The sequence below is a fragment of the Balaenoptera borealis genome (assembly GCF_965194805.1).
Source record: "Balaenoptera borealis genome assembly, chromosome: 16".
Taxonomy (NCBI): domain Eukaryota; kingdom Metazoa; phylum Chordata; class Mammalia; order Artiodactyla; family Balaenopteridae; genus Balaenoptera; species Balaenoptera borealis.
Genome location: NC_138872.1, coordinates 22,945,706 through 22,970,836, shown reverse-complemented (window position 1 = coordinate 22,970,836; position 25,131 = coordinate 22,945,706). Strand labels below are relative to the sequence as shown.

General features: G+C 55.1%; 1 protein-coding gene across 5 annotated transcripts in view; it reads right to left on the bottom strand.

Annotated features, from left to right (window-relative positions):
- MTCL2 (microtubule crosslinking factor 2) overlaps positions 1-24,708 on the bottom strand; it is a 73,001-nt gene extending 48,293 nt beyond the window's left edge. For 3 of the 5 annotated variants that reach the window (XR_014236020.1, XM_082361875.1, XM_082361876.1), the window contains exons 1-2: positions 23,254-24,705; positions 3,713-3,937 (exon numbers count right to left, since the gene is read on the bottom strand). Coding sequence is in view for 4 of the 5 variants with exons in the window: in XM_082361875.1 (XP_082218001.1) it covers positions 3,713-3,937; positions 23,254-24,651 (1,623 nt within the window). In the remaining variant the exon portion in view is untranslated. Of the gene's footprint in view, positions 1-3,712; positions 3,938-23,253 lie in introns of all 5 variants that reach the window. The other 2 variants (XM_082361877.1, XM_082361878.1) reach the window with 2 other exon arrangements.
- Positions 24,709-25,131: the final 423 nt, after the last annotated feature.

Genomic DNA, 25,131 nt, shown 5'->3' with positions numbered 1-25,131 from the left:
GGGTTCACTCCATCCCCACCATGGCCTTGACCTGGGCAGGTGACCCACTCCCCACCAAGAAGTCATGATTCATGTGGATTCCTGGATCCTCTTGGGTTCATAAGTGACTCTATGGATTTCATCCCTTCCTTGAGTCCCCATTTGCCTTCTGCCCCATTCTCCATGGAACCCCCTTCTCTATCTGCTCTCTACCCCCAGGAGTGCTTTGTTAAGAAGGCCTAGCCCCAGGCAGCTTACAGAATTCCAGTGTGGACAAAAGAGCCCTTAATCTCAGATCCCCACAGAGCCCTGTGCCCCTGACGGAGGCCCACAGGAGCAAAGAGCATGCCTGCCTGGGGGGCAGGAGGTTGCGCCTCTCCGGTTGCCTGGGCCTCTCCGTTTCTCTCTCTGAGCCTCAGTGGTCCTGGGCCCCCTGGCTCTCACAGGTAATCAGGCAGAATCAGCTGTTGCTCCCTGAGCACCCACCGCATGCCTTTCATCCCCTGGCAACGTGCTTTGAATATCATCCCCACTCTGAGGCTCAGAGAGAGAAGGTCATTTGCCCAAGGCCACACAGCTAGGAGGCTACAGAACCAAGATCTGAAAGCAGGTGGGTCAACTCTGGAGTCTTGCTCTCAATCTGAGCCGCTGTTGGCCTGAAGCTTGAAGACACATTATATTAATATCAATAATAGGAGTATTAAAAATAAGCGCAACAGTGGGCTCACTGCGTCAGGGGCTCACGGGGCCCCACCTGCCAGTCTCATTTGATCCTCTCATGATCCTTCCAACTATCCCCAAGGTTGGGGGGCTGAGATACTACAGGAGGTGAAGCAGCTGCAGCTTCTGGAAACCAGGGCAAATCCCCAAAGCACAAACAAATGCTCTCAGCCATGAGGTCACTGTTACAGCGCTGGGGCCTGGCTCCTGCCAAATGCAACCAGCAGCCTCCAGCCCACAGACACCTCGCTCATCGGCCCCTCAGCTCCTGGGCCTAAGGCTTTAAGGGGTCTCTGTCACTCTGAATCCCCAGGGTGTGGGATAGGAACCCTCACTAAGGAGCACCCCCTGTCCAGGCAGCATCTGGGTTCTGTGTGGCTAAATCCTCCCAGGAATCCCGGGAGGGTGGGAATGTCACCCCCATTGTACAGATGAGGAAACTGAGGATCAAAGAGAGAAAGTAACCTGCTCAGGTAACCCAGGGATTAAACCCAAAGCCAGAACTTTTTCTCCAGCAACATCTGTTTCTAAGAATTGTTTTACTGGTGTGTCCTCGGGCCTCCCACAAGAGTCCCTTCAGGTGGGAATTTTCACCCCTGATTCCCGGGACCTGATGCCCTCCTACAGGATCCCAAGCCCTGAGGGTGGGGCCTGGGAATCTCCATGGTGAACAAACCTCCAGGCTATACTTATCTACCCAGGGAGGCAGAGATTCTGGCCTCCTTCTCCACCCTGGTCCAGCCATTTGTCCCACTAGTGCCTTTTAAGTTCTTCTCCTGAACAGTAACACCCCAGGCAACATTTGCTCACTTGCTGAGGGAGCACCCCGAGCCAGACTTTATGCTCAGCACGCTCTTTACTTGAGCTATTTCATTTCATCCTCACAAATGTCTCTATAGGTAGAGACTTGTTGCATCTCCATTTTCCACATGGGAAAACTGAGGCTCAGGGCTGTCAAGGAGCTTTCCCAAAGCCACACAGCAAGCAAGTGGTAGAGCAGGTCTCCGCCCCCTCCACCCCTGCCCTCCTCATGCTGAACAATGTTCCTGCTGAGCTTCTGTGGGTCCTGCCAGCTGTGAGAACCAGCAGAGAGTGAGAGAGCCTGGGGGTGGGGGTGAGGGAGAGGGAGGGCCAAGGCCTGAGGTTTCTTTCATGGCACCCTCACCAATAATCTACCTGCTTGCTTAAACCACTGGGGCTGCAAAAGCCCTGAAGATTCAGCTGCTCTAAGCCCTCCTTTTAACAGAAGGGGAAACTGAGACTCCAAGAGGTGGCCTCACGCCAGTCTACTCTTGCTGGCAGAGCAAGTCAGAGGGCCCCCGGGGATACCCGCCCAAGCAGCATCCAGTTCCCTCCACACTTGGGTCTCTCAAGCCCTCCCAGGCGATGCCAGGGAAGTCAGCATTCTGAAACCCTCCAAAAAATGCCCCAGAACATCCCCAGCACCTGGGACACAGAGAGGCGGCCAAAGCTGTCCAGCCCTGGCCCGTGAGGATGAGCTCAGCGCTCCAGCTGCAGGCGTAGGGAGAGGAGGGAGGGAAGGGGCCAAGCCACTTGCTGATTGGCTAGTTCAAATCCCAACAGAAGGGGCCGCTCCCCTCCGCCCAGACTCCAGAGGGCCTCCCCCCCTCCCCATTCTACACACACACACCAGCTGCTCTCAGCTCCTCCCACAGAGGCAAGCCAGCCAGTCTGCTCCCAGCTCCAGCCTTCCTCCACCCCTTCCTCATCTAAGGCTGTCTTTTCGGTGTCTTCGCCCCAAAGCCCCAGCTACCTGGACCCAAACTCAGATTCCTCTAAGCTTCCAGGGCTCTCCCTCACCCCACACCCTCTCAATCTGGTACCTGGAATTTGAATATTTGTATAACAATTTATCCCAAGAGCTGCCTTCTCAGGTACAGGTGCACTTTGGCCTTGGAGATATAACCTTTCTGAGCTGTTTCCTCACTTGCACAGCAGACCTACAATCCCACTGTGCCCACGGCACATGCAAGACAATGGGAGACGCAAAGGCCGGTGTGGGTCTGTTGCTCACTCTTCACCTCCCCTTACAGGGGCCCTCTTCCTTCAACATCCCTTCTTCCACCTCAGGCCTCACCTCAGAGGTCACCCCTGCAGGAAGACTCCACAGGCGCCCAGGCTGTGCCAGAGGCCCCTACCCCCAGCTCCTACATCCCTGGATAACACTGGGCTGAGTTCTGAGAGCAGGGTGCTGGGCCAGGTCCCCTGGAGTTCTCAGCCCCCAGACCAGGGCTCATACAGACAGGCAGGGCAGACTTCTCTTCTGGAAGCCCCATCTGCCAGCCTCCAGGCCATCCCTTTCCTGCTCTCTGAGGCCAAGAGCAGCAAGGTCAGGCAGCAAGTATGGGAGGCTGATGAGTCTGAGCCCTGCCAGCTACACGGAGGGTCACATGGCCTTGGACAGGTACTTCCTTTCTCTGAGACTCACTTTCCTTATCCGAAAAATGAGAATAATAATAATAATTATTAGCTAACCTTTTCGAGGGCCTACAGTGACCTCTTACCTACCTGATCTCATTTGATCCTCATAGAACCCTGTGAGGCAGGGGCTGCCGTTACACGTGTTTTACAGATGAGGAAACTGAAACTTAGGTGACTTGCTCAAAATCATAAAATTAGGGCATATTGAAGCCAAGATTTAAATCAGCCTTATTCAACTCCAGACCTTCACTACTCTCCATCAGCGCAAGGAAGAAACCTCCATGGAACTATGCACTGATAATTTGGAGCCCAGCACCAGGTGTGTGGCTCATACTCACACAGCAGCTGCTGTTCATAGGTATCATCTTATGATACCACTTTGGGACAACCGTGGTAGATGGCCTATCAGTTCCTAGGGATCCCCATTTTACAGATGAGGATGTTGAGGCCCAAACAGATGATGGAACTTGCCCAAGGACACATGAGGAGTGAGCTGACCTGGGCACTCAGGCTCATGGTCCTACCCCCCCAGCAAGGGCACCTGTGAGGGTTGGGAGGGCCCTGGGCTTACCTTGACGTCCTGCTCCAGGCCACGGATGAGCTCGCCGTCCACCTGGCCAGTCTGGGCAGCGCGGAGGCTGCGGCGCTCAGCCTTGCGCAGCCGGTACTGCAGGATGCGACAGGTCTTGCTGGCCTGGTCCAGCTGCTGCCGCAGCTCCTGCAGCTGATACACGTCCTCCTCCATATAGACGTCCCGCATCTCCAGCATCTCTGCCCGCAGCTCCTCAATCTCGTCCTGCACAGGGAAGGAGAGGTCAGGTCGCTGGGCCCTATGGCAGTGGCCAGGGTACTTGAGTGCAGGGCACACTCGATGCTGTCCTAGGCACACCTCGGGGGGTCTGGGTGTGGCAGACTGCGTAATGGCCCCCCAAGATGCCCACGTCCTAATTCCCAGAATCTGTGAATATGTTACCTTACATGGCAAAGGGATTTTGCAAATGTGATTAAGTTAAGGATCTTGAGATTGGGAAATTTTGCTGGATTATCTGGGTGGGCCCAGTGTAATTACAAGCATCCGTATAAGAGGGAGGCAAGGGGCTCAGAGTGGGAGAAGGCGATGTGGCAGAGGTTGGGGTGATGTATGTTGAAGATGGAGAAAGGGCCATGAACCAGGGAATACAGGCAGCCTCTAGAAGCAGGAAAGGGAATGGATTCTCCCCAGAGCCTTTACTGGGATGGAGCCCTGACAACACCTTGGCTTTCAGACTTCTGACCTCCAGAATTATAAGATAATAATCTGGGATTGTTTTAAGTCAAATTTGCAGTAACTTATAGCAGCAATAGGAAAGTAATACACTGGGGAAGCAGAAGAGGCTCATTCAACAAGCATTTATGAGCACCAACTGTGTACCAGGCTCTGTGCAGGCACAGGGGGTGGGGAAGGAGAGTGGTGACCAAGACAAACGTGGCCCTTTCTGTATTGTCTGCATGGAGCCCCATGTCTCATTGGCAAGACACACAGTAAACTGAAAGATAAAAAAACCCCTCAGATACTATTAAGAGCTGTGAAGACAAAAAACCAAAAAACCAGAACCAAAACACCTGGGTAATATGAAAGAGTAATGGGGGAAGGTGCTATGTTAGAGGACAAGGTCGGGGAGGCCGCCTCTAAAGGGACGTTTGAGCTGAGGCAAGAAGGAACAGCCATGCAGAGAGAGAGGCAGGGAGCAGTGTGTGCAAAGGCCCAGAGGCAGGGAAGAGCTCAGTGTGTCAAGATACAGCAAGGCAGCCAGGGTAGCTACAGGGGTAAGGTGAGGCTGGGGAAACTGACAGGGGTCAGCCATCCAGGGCCTTGAAGGGTTGAGTAAAGAATCTGAGTCTGGGTTTTAGGTGGAGGGGGTTGAGGGGGATGACCTCACTTCCTCAGGGCAGCTCCTGACCACCTCTGTCATCAACTCCCAGATGTCCTTCACTTCCCCTTTGTCATCATGGGTATATCAGCAATTCTTCATTTAAGAGTTTGTCTCCCAGAGAGACCGTGAGTGCCTGGGGGGCTTCCCCACGTCTACCTCACTCCCCACTGTATGCCCCACACCCAGCACAGGGCCCAGCATCCTGCAGGCTCCCAACAAATACTGAGTGCATGGAGGCATGTCTCGTTAGGTAAACAATCACAAAAAGACATACCAACGTGAAACAATCATTAGACACAAAGTGTAGGGGGATGAGCGGGGAGACCCAGGAGAAGAAATGGATGATTACTATGTCTAACAGCAGATGTGAAAGCTGAGTCACAAATGGAAATAATAATATCTGCCCTTAGTGTGATTGAACGGATTAAATAAGATTGTACACTAAAAAGAGAAACCGAGTCACAGGAGATGAATGACCTGCAGGGGAAGTTCAGGGGATGCACAAGGCATCCCACAGGAGTCACAGAAAGCACCTAGAAATGGTGCTGATGGGAAAGCGGGGTGGGTCCAAGAAGCAAACAAACAAACAAACCACTGTGCAGGCCCTGCAGAGGGACCACAATCTGGAGAGCTGGGTTCACCAGCCCTCTGAGCCTCCCTTTCCCCAAAGAAAATGGGTGGTTCCCTACGGGGGAATGGCCTGGGGTTCCCAGCACCCCTGAGACTGGATGGGTTGGTTTAATTCAGGGTTAGGAAGTGGCACCTTCAGGCTGGTTCTTAGTATGAAAGTTCATGGAGGTTTTTATATCCATCTGTACCCAGCTACTCCTGGGACTGTTTCTCAAATGGTTCTGAACACAGGAAAGGAAGACAGAGGGGATGACAGGGTATCTGCTTCTCTCAACCCCAACAGATACTGTCCCATTCCCACCTGGCGCCACAGCCTCGCTCCTGCTTGGGGGAGTGGGTTCAGCAGCACCCCACAAAGTGAATGATTCTGCCTGCATCAAGCTGCAGAGGAATGGTCACTTCATCAGGACCCCCACCTCTACCCCAGTATATACACAGACTCAACCTACCCCCCATGCCAAGCAGACAGAACTAAAAGTGGAGAAGGAGGAAGTGGGACAGTCAATGATCACACCAGTTAAAGAAATGAGGAAGTGAGGGGTCCACACTCATTTCAGCTGGCAAGATTAAGGAAGCATAAAGGAAACAGCACTCAGGAAGTGTGGGCCAGTTGGCTAAATCCAAGCTAAACCAGCCTCCAGATGGGCCTGTGTTCAAATCCTCACCATACTATTTACAGAACATGTTGACAGGGAGCACCCCGAAAGTGCAGGGTGAGCCAAAGGGAAGTGCAGGGGATGCACAAGCTAATGATGCTGGGCTACATTAAAAGATGTATGACATTTAAATCATGGGAGGTGACATCCCACAACACAGGACCACACCCAGGGCACTGGAGTCATTTTTGGGGACCACTTACTTTTCTAACTTTTAAACAACTGATTTTTTCGGGACTTCCTGGTGGTCCAGTGGTTAAGAAGCCGCCTTCCAATGCAGGGGATGGGGGTTCGATCCCTGGTTGGGGAACTAAGATCTCACATGCCACGGGGCAATTAAGACCACGTGCCACAATTAGAGAGCCCGCACACCGCAACTACTGAGGCCGCGAACTCTAGAGCTCGAGTGCCACAACTAGAGGGAAGCCCACGTGCCGCAACGAGGATCCCGCGTGCCGCAACTAAGACCCGATGCAGCCAAATAAATAAATATTTTTTTTAAAAAACTGATTTTTCTGTTTATAAAAGTAAATAATGGGACTTCCCTGGTGGTGCAGTGGTTAAGAATCCGCCTGCCAATGCAGGGGACACGGGTTCAAGCCCTGGTCCGGGAAGATCCCACATGCCACGGAACAACTATGCCCGTGTGCCACAGCTACTGAGCCTGCTCTCTAGAGCCTGCGAGCCACAACTACTGAAGCCTGCGCGCCTGGAGCCCGTGCTCCGCAACAAGAGAAGCCACTGCAATGTGAAGCCCGTGCACTGCAACGAAGAGCAGCCCCCGCTCGCTGCAATCAGAGAAAGCCTGCATGCAGCAACGAAGACCCGACGCAGCCAAAAATAAATAAATAAATTTTTTAAAATGTTAATCATAAAAAAAATTATTAAAAAAAGTAAATGACGATCATAAAGACAGTTTTGAAAACAGAAAACATAAACCACTCATCATTCCTCCACCTGGTCTTGAATCACAGTGGTTCTCAAAGTGTGGTCCCTGGACCAGCAGCATTAGCAACACTGCGGGGGGAACTTGTCAGAAATCCTCATGCCCTAACTGAGAACTACTGAATCAGAAACCCTGGAAATGGGGGCCCCGAGTGACTCTAATGCAGGGTGTTTCCTTCCAGTCTTTTTTTTTTTTTTTTTTTTAATGGTGAAGGGCAGGCCTTTTTTGGCTGCATTGGGTCTTCGTTGCTATGCACGGGCTTTCTCTAGTTGCGGCGAGCGGGGGCTACTCTTCGTTGCAGTGCACGGGCTTCACATTGCAGTGGCTTCTCCTGTTTCGGAGCACGGGCTCTAAGCACACAGGCTTCGGTAGTTGTGGCTCACAGGCTCTAGAGCTCAGTCTCAGTAGTTGTGGCGCACGGGCTTAGTTGTTCCACGGCGTGTGGGATCTTCCCGGACCAGGGCTCGAACCCGTGTCCCTTGCATTGGCAGGTGGATTCTTAACCACTGTGCCACCAGGGAAGTCCTTTCCTTCCAGTCTCTTTCCTTAAATGCACAAGAGTCACGTGTCTCAGCACACAAGTCCTCAGCCCAGAGCCTGGCACAGAGCAGGGTCTCAATAAGCATCTATTGAAGAAGTGAATGAATGAATGACCTTTCTCACATGAGCAGCTGTCTCTCCAGGCCTGCCCTTCACCACAGTCCATTTCTGAAAATGCAGGATGTTGCATTCATGCCAGCTCCATCTCTCCGTGGTGGCCAAGGGGGGCCCAGGCCCCCCGGGGGCTTGTCCCAGCTGCAGGCAGAATGTGGTCAGCCCCTCCTGGCACCATCCACGTGAGAGGGTGAGTCCACAAAGGCTGAATTGTGGCCCACACGGCTGGGTCTGCTGGGATGTGTGCGGCAGAAGCTGAGCTTTCGGGGTCTGAGGTGGGGGCTGGGAAAGGGGCTGCTAGGACATGGGGAGGGGGTCGAGGGTAGGACTCTGCTTCCCTCCAGAGGTTCTTGGACCTCACCGAGCCTCCCAGTCTCCCGGGACTTCATCCAGGGACTGTCTGATCCAACCGAGGGAGCTGGTAGGGAATCGCCGGCGGGTGGGGGGTGGGGAGCTCAGGCTTCCCTTCAAAGACAGCTCAGTGCGGCTTCCCTGGTGGCGCAATGGCTAAGAATCTGCCTGTCAATGCAGGGAACATGGGTTCGAGCCCTGGTCCGGGAAGATCCCACATGCCGCAGAGCAGCTAAGCCCCTGCGCCACAGCTACTAAGCCTGCGCTCTAGAGCCTGCGAGCCACAGCTACTGAGCCCGTGTGCCACAACTACTGAAGCCCGTGCGCCTAGAGCCTGTGCTCCACAACAAGAGAAGCCACCGCAATGAGAAGCCCACGCATGGCAACAGAGTAGCCCTCGCTCACCGCAACTAGAGAAAAGCCCATGCTCAGCAACAAAGACCAAACGCAGCCAAAAATTAAAAAAAAAATAAATTAATTAAAAAAAAAAGTTTCCTCCTTAAAAAAAAAAAAAAAAAAAAGACATTTCAGTGTCCACTGAGCCTCTCACCCCAGCCGCGGGGAAATGCGGAGAGAGGGGGCCAACACCACTGAACTAAGCCAGCCCAGTGGCTATACAACAAGGTTGTTGGAGACCCCCCAACGTCGGTGGGGAAACCCAGACTTCATCCCCCACTGCAGACAGGAAGAGGCCACACTGCCCAGCAGTGCCCACCTCAGAGCCCAGGGGCCCCCGATTCTCAAACCGCCCCCCCACCCACCCCAGGTCTCCTCCCCACTTCTGTCTTGCCTCTGCCCTCCATGTCCAGGTACACCACAACCAGGAAATAGCCACCACTTATCGGGAAGCTCACTAATTACCAGGCCCAGTCCAAGCACAGTACATGCACAATAGTTTGACCCTTACCAGCTCTGTGAAGTAGGTAGGGAAAATGTTCCCACTTTGCAGATGAGGAAACTGAGGCTCAGAAGTTTCCCAGAGCTGCTCAAGCAAAGGAGCGGTGGAGTTGGAATCCAAACAAGCCCTGTAACCCTGGGCCAGTGCATCTTAACTGTGTGTTCTACTCCCAGGGTTGCTTGGGCTATTCCCTCTGCTTGAGAGCCTTTGCCAGGCTAACTGCTAACTTTCTCATCCTTCCAGAGTATTCCCTCCTCCCCCAATCTGATTCAAACCCTACACTCTGAACTCCATTCTTCTTGTGCTAACAACTTTAGGTTGCATTTGCTCGTCTTCAAGTCTATCTTCCCAAGAGCTGGCGGGGAGGGCAGGTGCTGGGTCTGACTCGTGTCTGGTCCCCAGCACAGCCCTGGACAGGACATGGGACGGAGCAGGCACCCATCACTGTCTATGGGTGGGTAGATGAATGAATGAAAGGAGTATGGCTTCTGCCCTGCCCAGCCTCTCTCACAGCCCAGAGAGGGCAGGCCCTCCTGATCCCAGCCCCAGGTCAGCTACAAAGGGTCAGGGAGAGCCTAGGCTGCTCCAGGGCTGGCCTCGGACCCCCATGCCACCTCAGGAGAATGGGCAGGGTCTCTCGAACCTCAGCTCACCCACCCACTCCCTGCCCACAAGTACACCTCTGTCCATCCTCCCTCACATGCCCTAATGACCCATGAGGTCAGCCTGCAGGAATCAGCCTCTCAGGGGCAGACCCGCTCCCCGAAACGGATTGGCTCCCAGGAATCCTGAGGGAATTGGCCAGGAAGAGTCTTTTGGTCCACACTGGGCCGGAGGGCCAAACATGAGCTCACACTACCGCTAATAATAGCGTGGCATCGCATGGCAGCACGGGGCTTCACAGTTTACAAAGACATTCCATGTGAATCATCTCACGGGTCCTCACAGAAGCCCCACGGACAGGCAGGACAGGAATCACCACCTCTGTTCTAGAGGCAAAGAGCGGCCGAGGAGCACAGGGGAGGTGGGCTGTGTCCAGGGTCACACAGAGACACGTCCAAGCGGGACTCGGGCTGCAGACTTCAGGCTCTTTCATCTGCACCAGAACGCAGGGAGTCCATGAACTTGGATGGGAAGGGGAAAAAAAAAATCATGTCTTTACTTTCACTAATGCTAACTAAAAATTAACATTTCCTTCTATTCTGGACAAGCCACAGTTGTATCAGCAGTACTTACAGCTTTGGCACCAAAAGAAACCACAGATATTTTCATATCCCATAACAGTTGTTGCAGAAATGTCAAAATATTGTATACACTCATCAGTACTTTGAAATTACAGTAGTTAACAGACCTGTTTCCAGATCTTATGAGTTAATAAACACACATATTACTATATCATAATTTTAAAAATATACTTTGATAACTATATTTCAATATGCTTGCTTTCCTTTATATTTTGTTTTAAACATTTAAAAACATTATTCTGAGAATTACTCTCAGCACATGGCACAAAATAAGATGGAGTCTGTGTTCCCCCTGGAGCCGCCTCATCTGTGGGGTCTGGGTCGCCACCCCAGACTCTCGCTCTCCACCATCAGGGCATAAAGCTGGAGAAGCAGAGCTCCGCTTTCACGCCACATTTAAAATGTTCCAGGAGGGGGACTTCCCTGATGGCACAGTGGTTGGGAGTCCACCTGCCAATGCAAGGGACACGGGTTTGAGCCCTGGTCCGGGAAGATCCCACATGCCGCGGAGCAGCTGAGCCCGTGCGTCACAGCTGCTGAGCCGGTGCTGTAGAGCCCGCGAGCCACAACTAGAGAAAGCCCGTGCGCAGCAACGGGGACCCAACACAGCCAAAAATACATAAATAAAATAAATAAATAAATTTATTAAAAAAAAAAAAAAAAAAGTTCCAGGAGGGACTTCCCTGGTGGCGCAGTGGTTAAGAATCCGCCTGCCAATGCAGGGGACACGGGTTCGATCCCTGGTCTGGGAAGATCCCACATGCCACGGGGCAACTAAGCCCGTGCGCCACAACCACTGAGCCTGCGCTCTAGAGCCCGTGAGCCACAACTACTGAGCCCCAGAGCCACAACTACTGAAGCCCACACACCTGGAGCCCATGCTCCGCAACAAGAGAAGCCCCCGCAATGAGAAGCCCGCGCACCGCAACAAAGAGTAGCCCCCGCTCACCACAGCTAGAGGAAAGCCCGCATGTGGCAACAAAGACCTAACGCAGCCAAAATAAATAAATAAAAATAAAATTTAAATAAATTAATTAATAAATAAAATGTTCCAGGGAATTCCCTGGCGGTCCAGTGGTTAGGACTCGGTGCTTCCACTGCTGTGGACCCAGGTTCGATCCCAGGTCGGGGAACTAAGTTCCTGCAGGCCGTTCGGTGCGGCCAAAGCAAAATAAAATGTTCCAGGAAAGAATGCTTTCTGCAGAAAACCTACAGGAATGTAAGATGATTAATCTCTGCACAATGAGGACAGAAGCGGGGGTGAGATGTGGGGCTACTGGAACACTCGCAGTGACTCCAGATGCCTGGGTCTGATGGAACTGGTCTGGAAAAGTAGATGGTGAGAAGGTCTCCCGACCCATGGGGCTGGAGGTGAAAGTGACCAAACACGAAGCCCCTCTGCAGAAACACAGCAAGCAGCAATGGGTGGGTGAGCCTCAGCAACAGCTCCCAGCTGGCCCACAGGGGACAGGGAAGGAACCAGGGAGACAGGAGGCTCCTGAAGGCGCGAGGAGGCAGCCTCTTACCAGCCACCAAGGAAGAGACTGTTCCAGCGCAGAGGTCCCCTGGCCAACTCCCACCCAAGAGAATCAGCCCCCACAGGGCTAGGGTGGACCCTGGGAGGGGCCTGTTCACCCAGCGTCCCCAGGGAACTCTGATCTGGGCCCTGCACAACACATTCTAGAAACCCTGGGATACTAAGGTTGGGTCGGGAGCAGGGAGCCGGGGTCTCAGCCCACCCAGCTCTGACAGGGACTCTGCACTGCCTGGGCCTCCTTCCATTCTGCATCTGTCTCCCACCTCCTCACTGCTCCACCTCAAATGCCACCTCCACCAAGAAGCCTCCCTGGCTACCTCAGAGCACAGCCGTTTTGTATGAACAATTAGTGAGTAACTATGGTGGGCCAGATTCATCACCAAATCACTGGATTTAGTCCCCATGATGGTCAGTCTGCTCCCCACTAATCTGTTCTTCACTTAGTACATGGAGTGATTTTTTGTAAACTGCTACTCTCCTGTTTAAGACCCTCCAATGATCGCCAAAATCTGGAAACAACCTAAATGTCCCTCAACTGGTGAATGGCTAAACAGTGGTACATCCATATAATGGAATACTACTCAGCAATAAAAAGGAAGGAAATGCCAATACCCACAACCACGTGGTTGGAGCCCAAATGCATTATACTAAGTGAAGGAAGTCAGACTCCGTTGGCTACGTACTGTATTAAGCCATTTCCATGGCACTCTGGAACAGGCAAGACTATAGGGACAGAAAACAGATCAGTGGTTGCAAGGGGCTGGGGGAGGAAGGAGGAACTGACTACAAAGGGACACGGGGGAATTTTGGGGGTCGATGGTTCTGTCTTGATTGTGGTGGTGGTTAACAGAGCTGTGTGCATTTGTCAAAACTCATTTCATGGTATGTAAACCACCGGACCTGAAAGCAAAACAGAAGCCTGATCCCGCCTACCTGTCCATCTTCATCTCTCCCCATTCCTCCTCTTGTTGGCTACACTCTAGCCACTCGGGTCTTCTCCCAGCATCCAGAAGACATCTTGCCTGTCCTACCTCTAAGCCTCTGCCTGGATTCCCCTCCCCTGCATCTCCCACTACCGGCTCCCCGTCCTACTTGAAGCCTCCAATTAAATGTCACCTCCTCAGAGAAGCCTTCCAGACCCTTCTAAGCCCATTGTGTCCATCTCAACCCTGTGTTTCTTTCAAGGAGCGTATCACAGGTCCCAGCCCAACTGTGTCCCTGCCCAATTTCAAACCTTACCCAAATTTATCACCTCCTGCCCAGGTTCTAGGGACCCAACCCACCAATGGGCAACAGACCCAGGAAGAATGACTGCTGAGCTAAGGGACCCAGAACCTTCACTCTGCGGGAGCCTCTGCCTGGCCCGCCTTCTCCCACACCACCCTGCCCCCCACGGTCCCTCCCTCAGGCCAAAGCCCAGGCTGCCTGCCCATCTGCCACCCTGGCTCTGGCCCGGGCCACTCACCCTAGCCCGGAAGGGCTGACCTGCAGTTTGGGCCAGCAGTGGCCACAAGGGCGGCATGCCAGCCCCCCGAGAGGCCAGCGCAGCCATCTGCTGGCCCTTCTGCCTGTCCTCCAGGGTCTGTCAAGGCTCCAGATGAGATCTTCACACTTGGACCCCAAGGAGGGCAGAAGGCTCTGCAGAGCTCCACTTCCCTCCCAGCTCAAAAGCCAAGACTGTGGGAGTAGCAGCAGGCGGAGGGGAACCCAGAGACTCCATCCCTTCATAAGCAGGGACACTGAGCCTAGAGAGGGACTGGGGACAACCCCATAGTCCCCCAGACTGAACAGAGTCAAGCAGGGAGGGACTCTGGGCTCCCGCCTCCCAGCTTAGCCTCCTTGCCTGGAGGCTCGGCTCTAGTTTTAGGGGAGTCAGGGTCAAAGGTCCTGGAAGAGGAGGGGCAGGATCCCAGACAGGCACAGCCATGCTACACAATGCCCCCTCCCACTGGCATGGAGGCTGCCTGGTCCCAGTGACCCACAGGGTCATGAGGGAAGACAGGTCCTGAACTTACCTCTCAGACAGCAATAAACAGTAACAGGCACTGAGCTCGCTGAGCACTCCCCCCGTGCCAGGCACGTGCCAGGTAGCACATACTATCTCACTGTATCCCCAGCCACCCCACTGACTGGTGAGGAACTGAGGTCAGAAAGGTCAACTCAAAGTCACAGTTCAATGGCACAGCCAGGATTTGACTCCAATTTGAGCTCTAGTAAACTAGACTAGACAGTCTCTATAATGGGACAATAGTGAGAATCATAATAGCTAACATTTACAAGGATTTACCATGTGCCAGACACCGGGCTGAGCTCTGAATGAATGTCTGTTATCTCAATGACAGTCCCTTTGAGGAAAGTGCTATTACTTTATGCCCATTTTACAGATAAGCAAACAGAGGCTCAGGAAGATGAAGGCTCCAAAGGCAATCAGGAGTGAGCCTCCCAGATGTGGCACAGCTCTGCGCATGAGACCACAGACACTCTCTCTGGTGGGGAGCTGTGTGTGTGTGTGCGTGCATGGAGGGGGTGGGCAGGGAGGAGATGCCCAGAGACCACTGCCCACCAAGGCCAGGCCTGGCTTGTCACTGCCCCATTCCAGGCCTCACGCGCCAGAGCAGGGAGACCTCCACAGTCCCTGATGCCTCTGGGGGGCACTCACAGCGGGGACACCTGACAGTGTCCCTCCTGTCCTTTCTCTGTTGACAGGAAGGAAGGCAGCTTTTGGATCTGGATGTGTTTAAAACATCCCCCAAAGGGCTTCTGGGCTACAGCCAAATCTCTGAGCAAAGAGCATCACGAGACCCCAGTCCTTCTGTCTCTTGCCACTTGTAGGCTGTGTGACCTTTGGCAAGCCCTTTAACCTCTCTGAGCCTCAGTTTACTTACACTTGTGTGAAAGGAAGGGGTTAAGTCCCACCCTGGTAAGATCCCTGCCCTCATGCAGAGCACACAGGGGGAGGGGCTGGAGTGAAACCTGTAATTATCCCATTAATAATCTAATTACTGTAGAGGTAAATGCCCCAAAGGAGCCTATAGGAAGCCCCTACGTGTCTAACACAGGAGCCTGGCCTGGAGCTGAACACATGAAGGTGGAGGAGGAAACCAAGGGAGGCGGGAGGGAACTACAGTACAAAGGCCCCCGCAGTGGGAAGAATTCAGGGATAGAGGCTTGGGGTGCATGGAGCACTCAGAACTTGGGTGAAGCAGGGGTGAGGTGAGGCTGAGAAAGGCAGGACCACACAGGCCACCCAGGCACTTGGGCAGGGCCCAGGATGGGTGTGGAGGGGAGAGGCTGATGCAACTGACCCAGAAGATCCCATGTGGATCTGGGGCAAAACCAGGCGAAAGATGTTTAACTGGTCCAGCCTAGCCACAGGACCCAAAACAGTTTTTCTATTGGAGCCCGAGCTTCTCTTTGCGGTGCAGGCAATGGGAGATTATTCACCCCAGTCTTAGAATGTGGGACCCCAAAGGCAACCCTCCATCAGCAAAGGAGGATCAGCATCCCCATTTTACAGATGAAGAGACTGAGGCTTATAAAGGCAAAGCTCATAGAGGAAAAGGCAGAACCAGGATTCAAGCCCAGGTGGGCTCGGCTCTAGACCACAGTGCTCTTCACCACCTTGGACCCCAGAGAAGGGAAAGGCTGGCCTGCTGCTCCCACCTTCTCTGACTCCCTGCCATTCCTCAGGGAGGCCAGTGCCATCTGCTGACCTGTGGGTCTCCAGTGAATGCCAGGGCCAGCCTGGCCCAGAACACCCTAGAGTCTCTAGCTCTTTCCTCACCCCAGCTCCAAGTTCCTTCTGGCACCAGAAGGAAGAGAATGTGACTGCAGATGAGGTCACGCCTATGGGGCACCCGGGGCAATGACCTTAGTAATAAGCTTGGCTGCTGGTCAGGCCTCTGCTTAGAACTTAGCCAAGCCCCTCCCCTGCGGAACTCTCTCTGCCCCAGAGGCTACACAGGACATGGGGCTCCCTCCCTTCCGCTGTGCCCAGGACAGTGCTGGATGTGCCATATACTTGAATACTAATCCTCCCAAGTGCTCTGCAAGAAAGGGATTAAGTTCCCATTTTACAGATAGGAAGACTGAGGCTTGATGAGGGGGCCTTGCACATGGGGTTCATGTACAGGGAGGCGGTGACAAAGCAAGGTTTGGTCCCAGACCTGATCCCAAAGGTGGAATTTGTCCACCTCCCTCCCGAGAGGCCCTGGGGCCTTGTGTCCGGTGCTACAGACATGGAAAGGAGGCAGCTCCTAGCTCTGCTATAGGTCAACACGGCCCCCTCCCAGCAAGGTGTTCACAATGCCTCAGCTCAGTTCGGCATTCAGTGCCCTTCCCCAGCAGGCCCAACTCCCCTTCCCAGCCTCTCCCTCACCACTGCCCCCTCCCACAACTCCCTCCAGCTCTTCTGTTTTAAGCCTGCAGCCGGCCTGCAGCCCACCTGCAGACCCTGATCACTGCCTTTCATTCAACCATGCAACAAATATTTATTGAGTCCCTACGATGTGCCAGGCACGGTCCCAGCAGCTGGACACAGAGGCAGTCATTCAAGGCTAACTCCTCAACTCTAATGCCTCCTCCTCCAGGAAGTCTTCCAGGTCCCTCCTCTGAGTGCTCACATGTCCTCCAACCTTCTCTATCCTGGCCTCCTTTTCCCAGGCAGAATCAGGCACCCTTTAGGGATGGCAATGGCATGGTCCTCCACAGTCCCCAGCAAAGGGGGAGGAGGGAGGAGGCGGGAGATGAGGGCAAGCAGGAAATTCCGAGGAAATTAGAAGGGAGTTGCCCCTGGGCGCTGGCAGGCCTGACAATTGCTCCATTTCACTCAGCTCATTGGGCCCAGGCCCAAGTGCTGGGTGTCCGGGGCCTGAGGGCCTTTGGTGCATCTTCTCCACCTTGGTGACCTGCCAGCCCCTTATCTGCCTACATACCACTCAGCCCCAGCCAGGCTCCTAGGACCCCCAGATCCAGAAGACTGCAAAATCAAGCCCCTGCCACACTCCTCACTGTTCCCAGCAGCCTAGTGGAAGGAAGCCTCGTGGAGGAGCTGAAAACAGTAGTTTGTACACATGAGCTCCAGGGAGACACGGGCCAGGATTTCCTGTGTTTCTGTGTAGCTGAAATGTCACAGCCAGTTTGTGTGTGTGTGTGTGTCTGGGTAACCTGGTCTGTGGGTCTTTGGCTCCTGTTAGCAAATGCTACAGGTCTGACATCTGAGTGCTCTGTGCTCGTGTCCTGCTTCTATGTACATAGCTACATGTCTTGCTCACGTGTGTCTCTTGGGTGTGTGTCTATGAGCCCCGGGCGTGCAAGGACCTCTGCTGCTTGCTCTCTTTGTGGAAGAGGCAGCGTGGGTGGCTGGGTGATGAGCTGTGTCTGAGCCCACTTGGCAGGGGCGTATCTGTGGATCTCCACGGATGCGAGCACCTGTGTGTAATGACTCTGGGTGGGTTTGTGTGTGCGCCCGCATACACACGTGTGCTTCTGATATGTCTGATGGTGTCTCCAGGGTGTGTCCATCTCTGGGACATGGCCAAGTGTGTCTGGGGGTGTGTAAGTGTGTGTTTCTGAGCCAGCAGTCTCCTAGATGGTGTGAGTCTCTGTTGTGTCTGTTTGATAACTGCGGGTGTGATGAGACAGGAGGTGGTGTATCTTGCATGGGTTTGTGTACTTCTCTGAGCCGGTCTCCTCCCTAATAAGTCTGGAGGTGTGCTTCTGCAAACAGACAGCACAAGCATGTCCCTGGATGTGTATGTGAGACATGTGTGAGTGGTCGCGGATCTCTGAGCACACGCTGTGAATATGTGTACATGTGTTTGTGTGTGCAAGAAAGAGTGTGCCCAGGGACACAGGCCAAACCCCTCTGTAAGGAATGCTGGGAGCCCTGGTAGCTTCGTGGTCCCCCTAAGGCCTCAGCAGCAGCCGTCTCACCTTCTGCAGCTCATTCTCCATCTCGCTGGAGCTGCCCCCCTACCCCCATGACAGGCGACCAGCTGAGGATCCTTAAAGACCCAGTTCTCAGAGCAGCTTCTTTCAGGCCACCTCTCAGCTGCCACAGGGAGGGCTGGGACTCATGGCAGGGACTAGCCAGGAGCTTTGCTGACCATGGTGACCACTCCTCTCCCCCCCACAGTGACAGATATACTGGAGTCCTCCCCCTACAGCTCCCAGGAACTGAGAGCTTCACAACTTGTGGGTTACTGCCCCAGACACCTGGCACAGGGCCTGGTACCTAGGAGGCACTTGGAAAATATGTGTTGAATGAATGAATGAATGAATGAATGAATGTCTGGAGAAGCAGGTATGGGAATGGTGACAACGAGGACAGGCACTAACATTTACTGTGCACTAGATCTATATCATCACTCAGAAAAGGGTCCCCATGACCCTGGGGCAGGCATGCTTATCGCCCATTTTTCAGAAGGAAAAACAGACTCTGAAAGACTGAGAATCTCACCCAGAGTCACACAGCTTATAACTGGCAAAACCAGACAAGACCCCTGCTCTGGGAAACTTGGAGGCAAAAGCTGCCTCCTGCATGGGAGAGGGTGGAAGAGAGACTGGGGAAGGGAGCTCCTTGGGGTTGTCTAGTGAGGTTCCCAAGTATATCAGCTGTGCAATCTTGGGCACATTACATAACCTCTCGGTTTCCTCATCTGTCAAATGGGTCTGATATCAGAACCCTCCACACAGGATTGCTGTGAGGAGTAAAGGACTTACTTAGCCCAGAGCCTGGCACACTGGAAATGATCTAATAGTTGATAGCATTTGTGAGCAAGAACCACAGAAGGCCGGAGATCAGTGGTCTGGGGGTCTCCTGGCCAGCTCTAACATTCCAGCACTCTGGATTCCAACCCAACCATTATCTAACCCTTAAGTCTTGATCCAAACCCCCACCACTTCCTCCAAGACCTCAGATCCCTGGTCCCAATCACACTTTCTACTGGTGCAGGGTACATATTCATGTACACACACGCAGGCACATGTCCCCCACACACCGCCTGCAGGCTCCAGGTTCTCGGCCCCAGCAGATGTCATTCTCTACTTGGTCCCAACAAGTCTTAGCCTGGAGCCCTGCACACAACAGAATTCCTCTCAACAACCTATGTCCCAGACTAGACACGCTGTTAGCAACCACAAGCTTATGCTCCAGTCGGACTGTAGAAAGAACAGGACCCAGAGTTAGACCAACCAGGTTTGGAATCCTGGCTGTGTGACCAGGAGCCTCCATTTACCCAACTGTATAATGGGAACTGGAGGGGAATTAGATGCTTCCTCTGGGCCCTTCTGGCTGACATCTAGATTGGCTACACTTCAAACACTCACATGTAGAACCTCCAAGGAGGTGGGGAGACCTCGCTTCATGAAGCCCACACAGCATGGAATGTGATCACTCCTTCCTGTCCTCCTCGGAGCAGTTCCTGATTTATCAACATCCTAAAGCTAGGGGGATCCCCCCTCCTGGCTTCTCCCAGCTCCCTCAAGAATGAAGGCTTTGACATCCTATCTGCTCATTGGCTAACAATAATAACAATTCCCTAAAAGATGAGGGATTTCACTGCTTGCAAAATGTCTTATCTATTCACACCTCCCTGATTCCTGAAAACAATCCTATGAAGTTGCCCAGGCAGGTTCCATCATCTTCATTTTATAGATGGAAAAAAAAAAAAAAAAAAGAGCTCAGAGAGGCCAAGTGACTTGCTCATGGCCACACAGTAAATGGCAGAGTCAGGTCTCTAGACCAGGTCTTTGGGCTCCAACGCTCAGATTCTTCCATCCACACCAGGTGGGTTCCCAGCATGTCCTCAAAAGATGCATGGGCAACAGTTAGTGGTGATGGGGAGATGGAAGACTTCAGACCACCAGGGTTTTGAAGGTCAAACAGTCCATGTGTCTGCCCTGCAGCCAAAGCTGTCTCTTAGAATCCTGGAACCTTAAAAGTTAATAACCTGCAGACTTCCTTGGCTGAGGTCAGGCAACTCAACTACAGCCTCCACATAAATATCCTCCTCAAGTAATCACAACCACCACATTTTGTGTCGTTTACCAGCTGCTTTCCACAAACCCCATGTCTTTATCCAACATGCAAGGTTGAATAACTCTGAATAACTCAATGGACAGCAAGCTCACTCCCTTCTCTGTAGCAGCTCCTTCTATCGTCTCACTGAGAGAGAGCTGCCCCATTTCCACTTTTTCCACTCGGGCCCCAGAGTAAGCCTCATGCCACAGGAGATCTGCCGTCACCCGCAAGGTCTTCCCCGGTTGATGGTTCCCAGTGCCGCCCACCAGCTGGGAGGTGAGCTCAAGCAGGGCCCCACTGGACTCAGTGGGACTCAACCCAAGGCAGCACGAGGCCTGCTGGGAACACACTGGGGATCTGAAGTCCTTCTCCTGGTAACTCAGATCCTGCATCTTAGAAGCAAAGTGGCCCAGAGGGGCAGGAAACACGTCAAGAGTACAAGGTACTCTTACTCCAAGCCTGGCTGCCTGGACAACTGGCTCTGGGACCTGGAACAAGTCCCCTCCCCGCTGTGGCCACAGTTTACCCATCTGTAGAATGAACAAAACAACACCTCCTGTAATAGCCTCTGCATCTATGGCCCACATCCATGGCCTCTAGATTTTCATCTTGCCTCTGAGAGGCTGGCAGCTGGAGAGAAGTTCAGGGACTGACCCATGTATACACAGTGGTAACCGCACAATCTGGTCCTGCTCACCTCTCCATCCAATCTCCTTCCTCTCTCCAGCCTTGGCACTGATCCTCGAAATCCACGAGCTTTTTCCTACTTCCCTTGGCCTGGAATGGTCTTACTCCAGCTTCTTATTCAGCTGGCTCCATCTCATCCTTCAGCCCCTGGCCTCCCTTAGCACCCCTAGCCCCAGCTTCATGTGCTCTCGGCACACTGTGTCCCTCCCCACCCTTATCACGATCTGTACTGTGACGTAGTGTATGACTATTGTTTAATCTCAGTCTCCCCCACTAGATGAACAGCTCCATGAAAACAGACACTTCATCCTCTCCCATGGCTGTATCCTCAGATCTGCGCTAGTGTCTGGTACACAGTAGGCCTTAAATAAGTAGTTGGTGAATGAATGAATGAGGGGCTGGGACTGCTTCAGGTGAGGAGGAGGATCTATTCTGCCCCCATGGAGTCCACAAGAGAACATGATAAGTGCCCACGGAAATGTGTCACATACCACTTGAGAATAGCAGTGATGGAAATTACCCTCATCTGAGGCTCGCTACATGCCAGGCGCTCTAGTGGTGTTTGCACACATAACTCATTTAACCCTTAAGGCTGGAAGATGTGTGATGTCCCTTTATACAACGAGGAAACTGAGGTCCAGAGACATTAAGTAACTGGCCCAAGATCACACAGCCAGGAAGGCACAGACCCCAGATCTAACAGTGGCCTAAGGCCTGCACGTGAAGCCAGAAACACTGCATGAATGGGGGAAATTGAGGCTGCACCCTGACCCAGGCAGTGGGAGGTCCCCAGCCTGGCCCTGGCTCCTGTGAGACCTTAGGCTCAATCCCCAACCTTCTGGAACTATTTTCCATCTTAACAGTCATGGGTGGCTCACAGGGACTCCAGAGCTCTGCCTGTTGACTTCCTGGAATGAACAGGAGCCCACAGGGGTGGGTGTGTGAGACCCTAAAGCAAAGCTCTATGGCCCATCTTCCCTTGCCAGGGGGAGCAGTTGGGGCCAGGAGGCAGGAGTGAGGAGCTCAGGGTCCGAGTTTAAAGCAGCTCAGGCAAGGAGTGCTGGAAGCAGCTCAGAGCACCAACTGGGCAGGGCCAGGCCTCCTTCTGGCTTGTCTCCCTCCTCTTACCCACCCTCCACTTGTCTTCTCCTCACCACTGGCTTTTGAATACTATAGGAGCTGACTGAACCCCTGATTGTCAACAGCGAATGGGGTCTTTAGGAAGGCTTACCCTCCCAATTAACAGATGAGAAAACTAAGCCCTGGCCTGAGGAAAGGTTAGAGGCTAAAGGGGTAGATTATTCTGATTCAGACAGACCCTGTCCTTCTATTCTACAACAGTTACTAAACGTACACTGGAGAGCAGATGCTGGGGAAAATAGGGAGGGGGAGACACAGTTAAGTAAGACCTTACAAACTCTAATGAGAGAGAAACCCTTTTGGCCAGAAGAGCTACAGTGCAAAGCTAAGTGTTGCTGGGCAGACATAAACTAGCCGAGTGCCGTGAACTCGGTGGCTCTTGGCCAAGGGTGCTCTGAGTATTGTGCCAGGACATCAACTAATAAAAGTAGGTACATTTCAGCCTCTTCCAAACCATGCCCAGCCAGTGGCGGCAGAACCCATGAAGCTTCCCAGGCCAATATCGACACACAGGGCTGGGCTGTCCCTAAAGCTGCCTCGGTGCCAGGCAGCGGGCAGACAGAGCCTGGCCTGCACCCAGCAGGTGCTTATGTCCACCGAAAGCGTGAAGGCCAAGCCTGCTCTCCCGGGGAAGCTCTCAGGTCCCCAGCACCCCCAGCCAAAGGAAAGGCCCCTTTCAGATGTCAGTTTCCCTCCTCTCACTGGGAACATGGGAAGGAGATGGGCACTGCCGTGGGGCACCAATGCAGCTGCTGTGTGTACAGGGCCTGTCCCAAACTGGGCAGAAGATAATACCCTGGGATTTAGGAAGCTGCCTCTGAACCGGTTCTCCCACGACATCATCCTCCCAGGCTGTGGGACCGTTAGGGCGGAAGTCGGACTCTAGCCAAGGGGATGTTCCCAGATGTCAATGCTTTCAAACCGGACCCGCCCTGAAAGGCAGGCAGGGACAGGCCTGAGCCAGGAAAGCCCTGGCTAAAGACTCAGGATGGTGTTCTGGCCTCTCCTTGGCAGGGGATGGCCACAGGTCTCCCTGGCAGCACGGCACACCAGTGCCTGTCCCAGAAAGGAGAGCCGCCAAAGGCCTGGCCTCTGGCTTGGGGGTGGAGGCTCTGAGCAGCTGAATCAGAGGTCCAGCCCCTCACTAAGTACCCACCCCCATCCCAAGTACCGCATCTAGGCATCCTCCAAAGTACTTTTCTCAAGACCCCCTTCCCAAATCAGGGTCCTTTGGGCAGTCTCCTCTTCCAGGTTCCTTCCTCAGGAGAAGGTGTCCCAGATACAATGGGAAGCGGGATGTGACGGAGCCCCTGAGGGTTTAGGCCCCTTTCCCAGCTCGTGCGGTGGGACAGCGGGCCGGCTGGTGCCTCAGGCCGGTGGGGCTGACACTCGCGCCTCCCCGCGGCCTCCCTTTCCCGCACCAGCGCCCTCACCTTGAGATAGTCGTTTTCTGAGCGCAGCTCCTCCAGCTCTCGCACGAAGCCGCCGGGCCCGCAGTCCAGCATCTCCTCGGTGAGGTCGGAGAAGGCGAGCGAGGCACTGAGTGGCAGGCGGCTGCTCCCCACCGACGACGCGGCCACCGACGGCTCCTCGGGGGAGGCGGGGGGCCGCGGAGGCTGTTGTGCGGACGGCGCGGGCTGGGACGGCTGCCCGGTGCGGGCGCCCCCCGGGCCCCCGGCCGCTGACTCGGCGTCGCTGCTCAGCGCCAGCTCCAGGCCCAGCAGGCGCGCCTCCTCCGACGCGCAGTCCGACACCTCCGAGCTGCTGTCGGTGAGGCTGGGCGGCGGTGGCGGCGGTCGCGGCCCGGTCCCCGGACGCGGACGGCCCTTGGCGCGGACCCCGGTGCGGACACCGGCCACCCGGGTCCCTGAGCCCCGCGCCCCGGACGCCACCGCACGCCCCTTCTTGTCGGGCCGCGCCGAGGACGCGGCGCTGCAGGCGGCGGCTGCGCCCGGGCCTGGGCCGCGGCGGCCCTTGGCCAGCGACCAGCCGGCCACGTCCTTGGGCCGGGCCGGCGACGGCGCGCGGTGGCTCTTCTTCCTCTCCGGAGCGGGAGCGGGCGGGGGGCCGCAGCCCCGAGCCGGGGACTCCCCCGCCGGCACCTCCATCGCGGCCTCCCTCGGCCTCAGCGAGCGGCGCGCATGGCCCGGGCCCGCCCGGCCTCCGCGCCCCGTGGGAGGCTCCTGGCGCCCCTCCGGCCGCTGGGGCCGCGGCTCCTCTCGGCCCACCTCAGCCCCCCGGCTGCGCTCTGGCCCCGACCCCCGCCGCACGGTCTCTCCGCTGCCCTGGGCTCGGAGAGAGCGGCCCGATCGCCTCCAGGCGCCCCGGCTCCGGCTCCGGCTCCGCCCGGCGCCCGCCCCTTCGGCCTCGCCGCGCCCCCGGAGCCCGCCCGGGCCCCGGCTGCCTGCACGCCGATCGCTCTCTCGGGCTCCGAGTCCGGCTGCGGCCCGGGCCCCGGCTCCGCCCGGCGCGGCCCGCCCCCCGCGCAGCCCCGCCAGCTCCCCGCCCCGCCGCCTCGGCTCGGGGGCGCGCGGCTCCGCGAACAAAAGGCGGACGCGGCGGGAGCGGCAGGGAGGGACACAGGCAGCGAGCGAGGGAGGGATCTGCGAAGCAACAGCGACCCCCTCGAGGGTCAGGCGGGCCGGGGCTGCCGTGGCCCGGGCTCCCTTCCCCTCCGCTCCGCCGCCGCCCCCTCCCCTGCTGGCCTGGGGAACGCACCCGGCGGAGGCGACCCTGCTCCCCTCGTCCACGCAGGGGTCGCGCGAGCGGCGAGAGGGGGGACTCCTAGGTAGAGGCCGGGTGGACCTCAGATCGCGGGAGCCAGCATCCATATACACGCCGAGCACCTCGCCCCTCGAGGCTGTGCAGAGCGTGCGCGAACTCCGCCCCCCTGAACCTCGCAGAGCAAGACCGATTATCCCAATGTACAGATGGGTAAACTGAAGCCTAGGGAAGACAGGCGATCAGCCCACGGTTAGCGGCAGAGCCGGGATGGAAGCCAGACCTCGCGCCTCCAGGGCGTGCTCCGCATCTTCTGGCTTGGCTTCCCTCTCACAGTCGTGGGGAGCGTCGGGCCCTGGGTGCATGCCCGGCTCTGCACGCCGGGACCGGCTTGTGATCCCAGGCATACTCCCTCCTCCCCTGACCCCGGTCTCAGGTTCTGCAGGGCTAAAATGGAGGCGACCCGTTCTCAGGAGTCAGACCAGCGGATACTTTGGGAATAGGTTTTGGCTCCCGTGGGGGCTGGTCCGAGCTGGACACGGTTGCCCTGATCCCCACACGTCCCCCACAGGAACAACTCCGGATAACCC